This window comes from Eptesicus fuscus, chromosome 6 (genome assembly GCF_027574615.1).
Source record: "Eptesicus fuscus isolate TK198812 chromosome 6, DD_ASM_mEF_20220401, whole genome shotgun sequence".
Classification (NCBI taxonomy): Eukaryota; Metazoa; Chordata; class Mammalia; order Chiroptera; family Vespertilionidae; genus Eptesicus; species Eptesicus fuscus.
In genome coordinates this window covers 12,510,815-12,522,421 of record NC_072478.1, presented here as the reverse complement: position 1 = coordinate 12,522,421, position 11,607 = coordinate 12,510,815, and the positions used below count along the sequence as shown (strand labels likewise).

Genomic DNA, 11,607 nt, shown 5'->3' with positions numbered 1-11,607 from the left:
GGCGGTGGGGGCCGAGGCAGAGGCAGTTAGGGGCAATCAGGCCAGTAGGGGAGAGTAGTTGGGGCGATTAGGCAGGCAGGCAGAGGCATTTAGGGGCAATCAGGCAGGCAGGCAGAGAGGTTAGGGACGATCAGGCAGGCAGGCAGGCGAGCAGTTAGGAGCCAGCGGTCCCAGATTGCGAGAGGGATGTCTGACTGCCGGTTTAGGCCCAATTCCACAGGGATCAGGCCAAAACTGGCAGTTGGACATCCCCCAAGGGGTCCCCAATTGGAGAGGGTGCAGGCTGGGCTGAGGGAACCCTCCCAGGCACGAATTTCGTGCACTGGGCCTCTAGTTTCAAATAAATGGGTATTCTCCCCTACCAAGCAGCCTATCACAGGGCCTTGAGTTTCAACTCTGTCCCACATGGTATATGCCCTCGTGTTGCACAAAAGTAGGGTGCATCACTGCTATGGCTCAGTGTGTCCTCAGTTCTCCAACTCCACTCCCTTCCCCATCCAGCCACCATAATTGCTCCATAAGTGACATTTGCAGTCACCTCAAGGCCTGAGGAATGCCAAAGCTTGCTGAGCAGCACTGTTTGCAAAACCCTGGGCTCTGGGGGCCCATTTCCCCTGAGCCTCGGTTCCTGCTCCCCCTGCAACCCTATGCATAGCGCCTCTGTGGCCAGGCTGACGCTCTCCAGGGACCGCCCCCCACCGCCTGCCCCAAGGGAGGCAGCACCACCCTTGAGGTGGTACAACTTCCCGGGACGCCCCAACGTCTCTTCTCGCCCCCCTCCGGTTGCTTGGAAATTTGCACTGGACAGTGACGTCACACAGGGAGGCGGGTCCTCACTGGCCCGCACACCAATGGCGCGGCGGCCGCCAGCCTCTTCTTTTCCAGTGATTGGTGTCTCGGGCCCCTCCGCTCCACCCCAGCCCGCCATGGCGTCAGGCGCCGTAGCCCCGGGGAGGTGGTTCCCACTTTAAGAAGTGAAGTTTTTCACCCCCTCCCCCTCCCTGCCCACCTCCTGCAGCCTCCCGCGGCCGTGGAGCTGGCGGATGGAGCTGCGCTGCGGCGGCATGGGGAGCCAGACTGTGGGGCGCAGGATGGATGGGGACTGCCGAGATGGCGGCGGCGGCAGCAGCAAGGACGCCGGGTCGGAGGACTATGAGAACCTGCCGACCAGCGCCTCCTTATCCACCCACATGACAGCCGGAGCGATGGCTGGGATCATGGAGCACATGGTCATGTACCCGGTAGACTCAGTGAAGGTGAGGCGCCAGGAGACTTGAGGGACGAGCGAGCAGAGGAGAGAGCGCGCGTGCGTGCGGGGTCCCCGGGGGAGGCGGTCGGGGCAGCTCTGCCCAGTCTCCACGCCTGCCCACGCCATCCGAGGGTGTGAGAGTCCTGGCTCATCGCGGCTCCCGCCGGCGCGCCCGGTGTCCGAGGCGCAGCGGGAGGAGAGCGCCGCCCGCGCGAGGTGCCCCGGGCTGCCCACACGTGCGCCGTTTCCGAGGGAGCCGGCCGCCGGGGAGCGCTCCCCGCGCTCGCGCCTAGGAACGTGTCTCCCGACGGGCCGCGTGCCTTCCCGTCCCTGGCGTGTGGTTTCTGCTTCCCGGGTGTTCTGGGGGATCTTGGGAGTGGCGGGGAGAAGTTCTCTTGGGTCTTGGCGGCTCTCTTGGGGGTGCCGGTTTCGGCGGTGCCCTGTTGATCCCCTTTCCTTAGTGTTTCTGCTCCTCGTCCCCTGGAGTTTGGGCAGCGGAGCAGCGGGGAGGCAATGAGACCTGCGGTGACATTTGCCTTCTCGTTTTGTATCGGGGAGGCCGGCAGGTGGGGAGAGAGTGTGCTACGCAGCCCTTAACTGTGGGTTGTGTAATAGGCACCCCAGGTAGTTTTTAATGCGTGTCTGTAGGGAGGCAGCTCGAGCCAGGCAGACCCAGAGCTGCTGTCAGTTTGTTCAGGACACTGCATGCCTAGGGGATAGACGAGCGCAGGGAAGTAATGCTACTAACTGACACATTGCATTTGTGCAGGCATAACTCATCCAGTTCATACAGCAACCCTGGCGATGAACGGATGAAGAAACTGAGGCACAGAGGGGTGAACTGATTAACTTGCCCACTTTTATCCTCTGACTCCAGCCCCACTGTGTTTTGGAAGATTGGAGGCCTCTCTCGGTGGCAGTTACCTTGAATGGCAGGCCCACAGAGGTTCCCTGCCTCCCCTTCCCGGTAGCTGTATCTTATTGCTGATGCTGGCCCCACGTGAGCCGTGTGAAGGCCAGAATGTCTAACTCAGAGGGTTTCCCTGCCCTGGGCAGCTCTCAGACCTGGCAGTCGGTGGCTGGAGAGGCACAGGTCCAGTGAGAGATGGCATGGGTATTCATGGTAAGGTGAGAGTCTGTGCCATTGGGTCTGAGCCATCGCCCGTTCTGTCCCTTCAGCGTCCCCGCGGGGAATTACAGGAATGGTCCTTGCCTGCCAGGGTTACGGAGGGGGGTGGGGAGGTGGGTCTTATCTCTGAGGTTTACAGAGCTCCTCCAGGAAACACCCTGGACAGATACCAGGTGGCATTTGTAGAGGAAAGAATCCCTCCCATGTAATAAAATTCCCCATATTTGAAGCTGTCGTCTCAAGTGCCTTGGACAGAGGGTAGGGAACGTTAGGAGCAGGGAGATGTCATCTGAGCAGGCACCAGACCCGCTGGGTTGGGGAGATGAATGTGGCAGCGAGGAGCCATGCCACTTCGCAGGCCCTGGCCTCTGGGCTCAGAGTTCGGTTCAGAGCATCGTTTTAGCTCACCTTTAGGATTAGTGAAAATCAGTCATGCCTTTGGAGCTTCCTTGGACCCTGGAAAGAGGCATCCGTGTTTAGTTTCCTCCCTACTCCTCCTCCTGCCCCTTACAGGCCGGTATTTTGTGTAACTTTCTGTGGCGGTTTTCGCCAGTGGACGGGTTAATGCAGCGTGTGAAGAAGGAGCTGATTTGGCTGTCACCTTACGGGGCTTGACTGTAAAATGAAGGCCTGGGTCCGCTAATGAGTAAGGACTTCTGGGTTCTGGGATTCTAGCGCTGACCCTGAATAAAGGACCCATAGGGGTGCTTCTGTTTGGTTTTAAAGCACCTCTCATTTTTTTGCTACATTTTTGGAAGGGGTAGCCCAGGCTTATTCTTTTCTGAGAAGAGGCACAGAGAGAGTTAAGCGTGTGAGGCCCCTTTGCAGGACCCCAGCGAGGCTGCGCAGAGCGCCAAGGTCGGCCGAGATCAGCCCCGTTGTCTGTGCCGACCACGAGTGGTCAGGGCCTCCCCACGCTTCAGTCATGGCAGAGCTTCACTTGGAGGGACCTTGACCGTGCTTTTAAATGTTTTGGATCATGGCGACTATGAGTAATTGAGTCAAGGAGCCCTGGGTTGGATTTCAAGCCCTGCCCCGCACTTGCTTCGTGCCTTAGGCGCTGTCCTGGCTCTTAGTTCTGTCACTCGTGAATAAAGTGGGGGCTGTGGACCATTTCAGGATTTCTCCCCACGGTTAACCTTATCCTCCTCTCTATAAGCACAGAACACCCACTGCCCTCTTCGATGTCACTTGAAATTTCAGATAACTATGTCAGCTGAAGCCACATCAACGGAAATTGCATCTTGGAAGAAAAATTTTCTTTGTTTGTTTCTAAGGCGTTTTCTTTGACTTTTCACTTCGGCGATGTGAAGTTCAATGAGTGGTGGGTGGGCCTGCTTTGTTTCAATGTTCCTGTCCTGGGCAGTGTGGACTGGAGAGCGCAAGCACACTGCTTGGTTTTACGGTTAGAGGTGCAGAAAGCTAGCCTCGCTGATGCTTAAAATTATGATATTCAGTCCTGTTTCCCATCCCACCCCTGTGTTTTTGTAAACTTTGGGCGGTGACCCGTTAGCAGGATCAACATTTTAAAAATGACAGATGGGTGAGAGTACAGGGTATAGGCGTGCATGGCATGCCGTAAGGAAGTGTTGCTCCGTGAAACTCTGGTGTGTGTGTGTGTGTGTGTGTGTGTGTGTGCGTGCGTGCGCGTGCGCCTGAGTGGCTGTGTAAAGTGCTCTTTTGGCTGGGGGTTACGGCCAAAATTGAGAGACCCTCAATCCGATGATCGCTAATCCCTCGAGGTCCGGCTGGCATCAGCCTGTGATGACTAAATGGGTATCGGACGACCTTCAACAACTTTTCTGCCCCTTCCGTGTCCGTCTCCTAGTTTCAGGGCGGTGGGATGTGAGTGTTCACTCATCTGCGAAGGGCCAGGCTCCTGGGACTCGCGGCTGCCTGTTTTCTCCTGTCAGCTCTGAGTCCCCGCAGGGGCACGCGGGTGGGCGCGTGGCCACTCCACTCCCCTAGGGCTTCTGGCTTCTCCACATGGTTATTAGCAAGTACTTGCTCCTCTCAGGTCTTCCACGACCTTCTTCCTGGTGCTCCAAAGGGGCAAGTGCCCGAGTGGCAAGCAGCGAGGGCGCCTAGCCCAGCACTTGGGGTGGATGTGAGATCCCCTGGTCGGGAGTGCTCATGACTGTGGGGAGAATGCCAGGTGGGTGGAGGAGGAAATTCCAACCAGATTAGGCACACCACTTGTAGACCACGCTGCGTCCCCGTGGTGGGGAGAGCAGGGGTGAGAGGAAACAGGAAAGATTTGAAGCGAGGGAACTTCCGCTGACCCCTTCACAGCCCTTCTCTTGCTTTGCTTGTCAGGGAAACCGCTGCCCTGAACTCTGCTAGGAAGAGCCTTCCTTCCCAGCCAGGGCGCAGATGGGTGGGGGACGGTGTTCTTTCCAGGGGCTGTGGGTGCTGAACCATTTGGAAGCCTTGGGTTGGTCTGGGTGGGGAGGAGAGGGCTAGTAGCCGGCCCTGCCCAGCTCTGAGCAGCACTGAGCCAGGCAGGTGCCAGGACGGCCCAGCATCCCTCAGCTTCCCAGTCTGCGCCTCGTGGTCCGAGCAGTGAGGTTGGCTGGTAGGAAGGGTGCTCAGGATGGTGAAGGCAGCTGCCAGAGTCCCCTCCCACCCGCTGCATTGCTTTCCAAACAAAGTACAGTGTGGTGGATGCCCTTGAACTTCAAAAAAGGGTGTGAGATCCCAGACTGCTGTAGTTCCTGCAATAAAATTATAGTGATTTTTCTGTCTCTTCCCCAGCCTTGTCTTCTTCAGATTCCTCCCCTCCTTTTCTTTCCTTCAGTGGGAGGTGCTTTTCTAAAAGATGGATGTAGGAGGGGCATGGAGTCAGAAAAGGAGCGTTCTGGAACTTTTGTCTTAGTCTTTGTGTCATAAACTCGAAAACTGCAGGCTGGTACCCAGTGTGGCACCTAAGCCCTACAGGCCTGCTGCTGAAGTAGTGGGGGTGGGGATCTTACCCGGTCCCAGCGTCAGCACTTGGCCCCATAGGGTCACTTTCCTGCCTGCTGCTGGCTCCCTCTGCCTGGAAATGGGGGAGGGGAAGGCTGGGGCAGAGGGCTTGGAGGGAGGCCCCTAGCATTTCAGTGGGCAGCGAACGTGGTCTCTGGTGACTTCAGCTCATCCACGGGGAGAGGCACTTGGGCTGAAAGGGGGGATTTAAGTGACTGCGACCACGCCGGGGTGTGCACATGGATGTTGGGGGTTGTGACGAGGAAGGGAGAGTGGTGCTCTGTGCGTGTACTTCCCATCCCTTTCCTGGTTTCCACTTGGGCACAGTTTAGCCACCTGTGGCCCTCTCATTCACTCATTGCTCTTTGGAGCAGCGAGGGATCTCAGGACTTCAGTCCCACTTCCCCTTGGGGACAGGCTTGGGCTCTGGGCCCCTTTCCAACTTTAGGTGGGCTGCCTTTCCCTGACCCACTGGGTGAAGGGGCTGGCTTGTGTTGAATGAAGATGTGAATTGAACCCTAGCATGGCCTGGGTCTTTTCCTAGTACCCCCAGCCTTTCCCTCTCAGAGACTTTCCTGCGTGTGTGTTCTGCATCTTCCGCCCGTTGCCTGGTCCCGTGGGTGCTGACCACAGACGTGCTTGCTGGAGCCCTCCAGGCGCTGGGGAGCCCTGCTCCTCCCACAGCCTGCCTGCCCGCCCCTCCCCACCTCCACCTTGAATGCTCACAGGGGACCTGTTTCCTAGGAGGGGTGTGGCTAAGCACGTTCTCCTTCTTTAACTGTAATCCTTCCCTCTAGCACCTTCTGAGCTGAGATTTCTCACCCTCAGAGAACTATCTTGGGACCCAGTCTTTGACTTCCCGGTTGGGCGGGACTTTGAGCTTTCCTGAGATCTGATTCCCTCCCCTGTAAAATGCAGGGGCTCGTTTTCTTCCTGCTTTCTCTCCCCGGATCCAAGGCGCCCTTGCTTCCTTCTTCCTTCGTTTTCCACTGTACCTGTGGGAGTTCCTGTGACCAGCTCCCTTCCCTCTACGCTGAGTGGTCCTTCCGTCTCCCTGTCCTGATAGAAATCCAAGTAAAGGTGGTTCCCGTCAACTCAAACCCAGGTACCTTCGGGTCTCGGACGGGGGTGGGGGGTGGGGGTGGGGACACTTCCTTCTCTCCTGTGCACCTCTCCCTCCCCTGGGAGGCTCCTGCCATCCTCTTTCACCAGCATCAGCCACTCTTCTCTCTCTGGTCATCTACTCCCCGGAGACGGCAGCCGGCTTCCTCATGCTGAGTGGCAGGATAGTAGAATGATTAGAGCATGGCCCCTGAGTCAGACTGCTTGGACCGGGACCCCAGTTCCCACGTAGGTTTCTTCACCTCTCTGTGCCCAGTTTTCCCATCTGTGGAAAGGGGAAAAGCTGGCACTGCTGTCCCAGGGTGGCTGTGAGGGTCACGTCCTTACAGCCCTTAGAACAGTGCCTGCTGAGTGGTGATGGCTCTCCAGGCGTCATCGTCATCTTCATCACCTGCGTTGTCACCTTCGTGACAATGCGCAGTCACTCTTCCTCATTCTCTGCGGACGTTGGTGTTGGCTCACAGACCGCTTCTCCCCAAATCCCGTCCTCGCCCTGAGAACATGTCCTCTTGTTCACCACCTGACTGCCGTTCAAACCCCTCTGTTCTTGACACCCCTCAGGTTGATGGTCTTTACCTCCTGGGGCCTGGCCCTCATTCAGAACCTTCCGCCCCTGGAATCCTAAGTTGGGACATCTCATAGGCTGGCCATAACGCTCTCACGGTCATGCTAGGTCTTCCCCCCTCATCCTGTCCTGTCCTCCGCATCGGGCCTGGGCCCTGGCCCATCACTGCTGCCACTGGGCCTTCAGTTTCTTTGTCTGTGGTTCCTCTAACACTGGCCTGCCCTGACTGGCCGGTCCTGGACAGACTGTCCGGCTACTGGGCGGTGAGCCCCTCAGGAGAAAGCCATGGCCACAGTGACTCTCCGTGTGTCCATGCCGTTGGGCCCGCAGCCTGTCCTTCCAAGTGTGTGGTCAGCCTACTTCCGTCCTCCCCGGCAGCTGCTGCAGACCAGGCTCTGCTCAGTAAGCGGCCCCCACCCCTCCACTTTTTCAGCTTCTGCGTAGCAACTTGCTTCCTAGTTCCTAGAGGAACCAGGACCGCCGTCAAAGTCACCTTCCTGTCACTGCCTTCCAACTCGCCCTCTGTCCCCTGCCCCTCCCCCGTAAGGCAGAGAGGGTCCTTTCTTCCTCTTGGGTGACTCAGAGGGGGCAGGGCAGGGCGCTGTGTGGGAACCACCCTCACACCTGGAATTGAATCCTGGCTACACACCTGGGGCACCCTGCGTGACCTCTCTAAGCTCAGCTTTCTTGTGTGCCGAGCGGGACATGAACACCAACACCTGCCTTCCAGGGCTGGCCGAAGGGTTGCATGCGGCAGCCTGCAGAGCTCTGGCTGCAGTGCTGGAGCCTGCGTTCTCGGTGGAGAGCCACAGCCTAATTACTTCGGTCATCTCTCTCTTGGGTAACCCAGTTCCAGTATCTTCATCTTCCCCCGCATTGGTTCCTTCTTGAAATCATTTACCCAGGTCCAAGCCCATCCCATGATAAATTCACAAACAAACCATAGACACCTTACCTTAACCCCACGGGCCCCAAGTACCACCCTCTTCCTTCCTGGAAACAGGCAAACTCTTGTTGCTTTTTTTTTTTTCTTTCTCTCTCTCTCTCTCCTTAAAATAATAGATGTTATAAAGGGTCATTGACACGTGGTCTCTACTCCCTTACTTTGTCACCCCCTCCCAGGTCACTGGCTTTTGTGCCCCCCACTCCACTGAAACCTCAGGAGGCCGCTAGCGATCCCCAGGATTGCTGCCAGCGCCTGCTGCAGCCATCTCTCTGTGAGGGGCGCCTCGTGACCCTGTGACCCCTGAGCTCTTGGTATCCCCTTTGGGTCTGGCTACCGCTGGCCCCTGTACCGCCGCTGGCCTTCTGCAGAATGCTGCCCTCCGCTCTCTTTTCTCCCCCCAGGACACGTCTCAGTTTGCGCCCGGGTCCTGATAACTCGCAGATCCGTGTCTGTGGTCCAGTGTCGCCAGGAGCTGGGTATCCAGTTGCCTCGCAGACATGTCCACTTGGCTGCCTCATGGCCCCTCGGCCTCGGCGTGTCCAGTGTGGACACCCTGACCTCCTCTCGGCCCAGGCCCGTCTCAGGAACTTGGTGTTCCTCTTCATTTTCTCTCTGCCCCTGCCCCCTTCCTTCTCCCCACCACAGGCTTCCTAGACCTGGCCATTCCTGCATCCTGTCACACCTCTTCAGTTTGTTGTCGTCTCCCTGTCCCCACTGCTGTGACCTCGGTTCAGGGGACACTGTGGTCTCCTTTTCATTGACAACGTCCCATTGAGTCCACCTGCCTCTCACCCACACTTCCCTAGGGTCTGGCCCTGCTTTTATCTTCTCCACAGCATTTATTACCTTCTAAAATATGGTACCATTTACATATATATATATATATATATTTTTTTTTTTAAATATATTTTATTGATTTTTTACAGAGAGGAAGGGAGAGGGATAGAGAATTAGAAACATCGATGAGAGAGAAACATCGATCAGCTGCCTCCTGCACACTCCCTACTGGGGATGTGCCCGCAACCAAGGTACATGCCCTTGACCGGAATCGAACCTGGGACCCTTGAGTCCGCAGGCTGACGCTCTATCCACTGAGCCAAACCGGTTAGGGCACCATCTACTTATACTTATTATTGATCTTGCTTATGTATTTGATTGATGTATATGTTATTTACATGTTTTATTTATATCTGTCATATTATTTATATTGTTTATGGTCTGTCTCCCCTCATTCACATGTAAGCTCTCCGTGGGCAGGAATTTTGTGCTCTCTTGTTCTCATTGCCAGAAACAGGAGCGGGCACATAGTAAGTCGCGCAGTGAAGTGTTTGTATACTGAGTTACCACAGATCCTCCGTAGCCAGCCCTGCTCACACCCACCTCGCAGCCCTCCAGCTTCCCGAGGCCTGCAGTTTTCTCTTCTTAAATAGGGTAGAGCAGTGATTTTCAACTGGTGTGCGCAGGAATTTTTAAAACATGCACTACCTGACTATTTAGCCAGGGGCACTGACCTCTTTTCCCTTAGATTGTCAGATAAAAAAAAAAATGACAACAGCCAACACAACAATAGCTGTCAAGTATGAATGAATCAAAATTATACCTATTTTTTTTTTTTGTCAGATTGGCAAAAACTATATTTTTTGATGTGCTGCAGAATTTTAGTAATTAGTTTGTATGTGCCAGAGATGAGAAAGGTTGAACATTTCTGGGGTAGATTAACAATGCCCATCCTGCCCACTTACTGCATCTAGGGAAAAATGAACAAACCTTTCTTCTGTTTAAAAAGTATAAGGACCTGGCCCATGTTGCTCAGTGGGTAGCGTCGACCTATGAACCAGGAGGTTACAGTTTGATTCCTCATCAGGGCACATGCCCGGGTTGCAGGCTCCGTCCCCAGTACAGGGTTTGCAGGAGGTGGCCGATCATTGATTATTTCACATCATTGATGTTTCCATCTCTCTCTCCCTCTCCCTTCCTTGCTGAAGTCAATAAAAATATATGAAATAAAAGTATAAGGCTCTGTGTAGGTGCCAGTTCACGGTGTTTATTACCATACTGGGATCCTGTTCAAGGAAAATCCAGGCCCTTTCTCAGGGTGTAGCAGAGCCTGGGACGGGGGGCCATGGAGCAACTCCATGTCTGCAGTTCACAGCGGGTGGGGTCCCCCCTAATATCCCTCTAGCTGTCCCTGTTGCCTTCGTAATAAAACCTGAACTACCTCACGTGGTGCTCACAGAGACCCAGATACACCCCTGCACACACATACACAGCTTGTCCACCAGAGCGAGACACAGGTATCTGTGGGTGGTGGGTGAATGAGTGAAGACGCTGTTGTTTTCAAGGGATGTGAAGAAGAGAGCCGTTAAAACTGCTATTAAACAGATGCTCCCTTTTATTTTGTTTGTGTTGTTTTTGTTGATTTCATAAGGTGTCTTGGCCACAGAAAGACTTTCTCTGCTCTTTCGTTTGTCCTGCAAGTCACAGTTACACCCCAGTGAGATTGTGGGTTCACCTGGCCACCCACTTCATTCATCCACACGTGCTGGGGCCCCTCCCTGCAGGCTCTGTGCTAGACACCAGGCAGCCAAGATAAGTCCCTGCTCCCAGAGCGTGCTGCTCCCTATAATTAGATCCTTTAAAGCAGTGGTTCTCAACCTTTCTAATGCCGCGGCCCTTTAATACAGCTCCTCATGTTGTGGTGACCCCCAACCATAAAATTATTTTCGTTGCGACTTCATAACTGTAATTTTGCTACTGTTATGAATCGTAATGTAAATATCCGTGTTTTCCGATGGTCTTAGGCTCTACAGCAGCCATTCTCAACCTGTGGGTCGCGATATACAAAACTAAGCTCCCTTTTCTCTTTTTATCTTTTACTGGAGGCCCAGTGCACAAATTCATGCACAGGTGGGGTCCCTCAGCCTGGCCGGCAGGTTGAGAACCGCTAGCAGGGTCGCCTAAGACCATCGGAAAACACAGATACTTACATTACGATTCGTTAACAGTAGCAAAATGACAGTTATGAAGTAGCAACGAAAATAATTTTATGGTTGGGGGTCACCACAACATGAGGAACTGTATTAAAGGGCCGCGGCATTAGAAAGGTTGAGAACCACTGCTTTAAAGAGAAGATTGGCCCAACTTGGTCTTTATACTTTCAAATGGGCACAAGGTCTGGGGTGCCTGGACTCGGGGGTGCTCAGGCTGCCTTCTTGAAGGTCTGGAGCCTGTCGGGAGCATCCCTCCGGCTTCTCTGCCGGCCACTCTGGAGCTGGCTCCTTGCCCTGTAAGGAACAGTGGCCCTCAGTTGTGCACCCTCCCTGCCCCCACCGTTCCTCACTCCTGAGGTTGTTAGTCATTCTGGAAGCCACAATTGGCTCATAGAAGACAGCTTTGAAAACATTCCCTTTCCTACCCGTGATCCCAGACAAGTGGGAAGGGCCGTTGTCTGGTTACTGCCAGGTGTTATGGTCTCACATTCATGCTTCCTCTCCGAAGAGAAAACAGAACATGTTGAAATTGAGAGAAATCCCAGCAGATTGTTGCATAACAGGTTTAGGGAACGTCTGGCCATCATGGGTCCAGTTAGGGGCTGCGGCTTCTTGTCACTGAGAGGACTCCTCAGGGGCCGC

The 11,607-nt window shown here is 54.9% G+C and overlaps 1 protein-coding gene across 2 annotated transcripts in view; it reads left to right on the top strand.

The window, feature by feature from the left end:
• The first annotated feature begins 859 nt into the window (after positions 1–859).
• Positions 860–11,607, top strand: part of SLC25A37 (solute carrier family 25 member 37) — a 38,323-nt gene continuing 27,575 nt past the window's right edge. The window contains exon 1 of one of the 2 annotated variants that reach the window (XM_008151471.3): positions 860–1,256. In XM_008151471.3, the coding sequence (XP_008149693.2) occupies positions 1,044–1,256 (213 nt within the window). In that variant the 5' untranslated portion in view covers positions 860–1,043. The remainder of the gene's footprint in view (positions 1,257–11,607) is intronic. The other variant, XM_028160607.2, reaches the window with a different exon arrangement.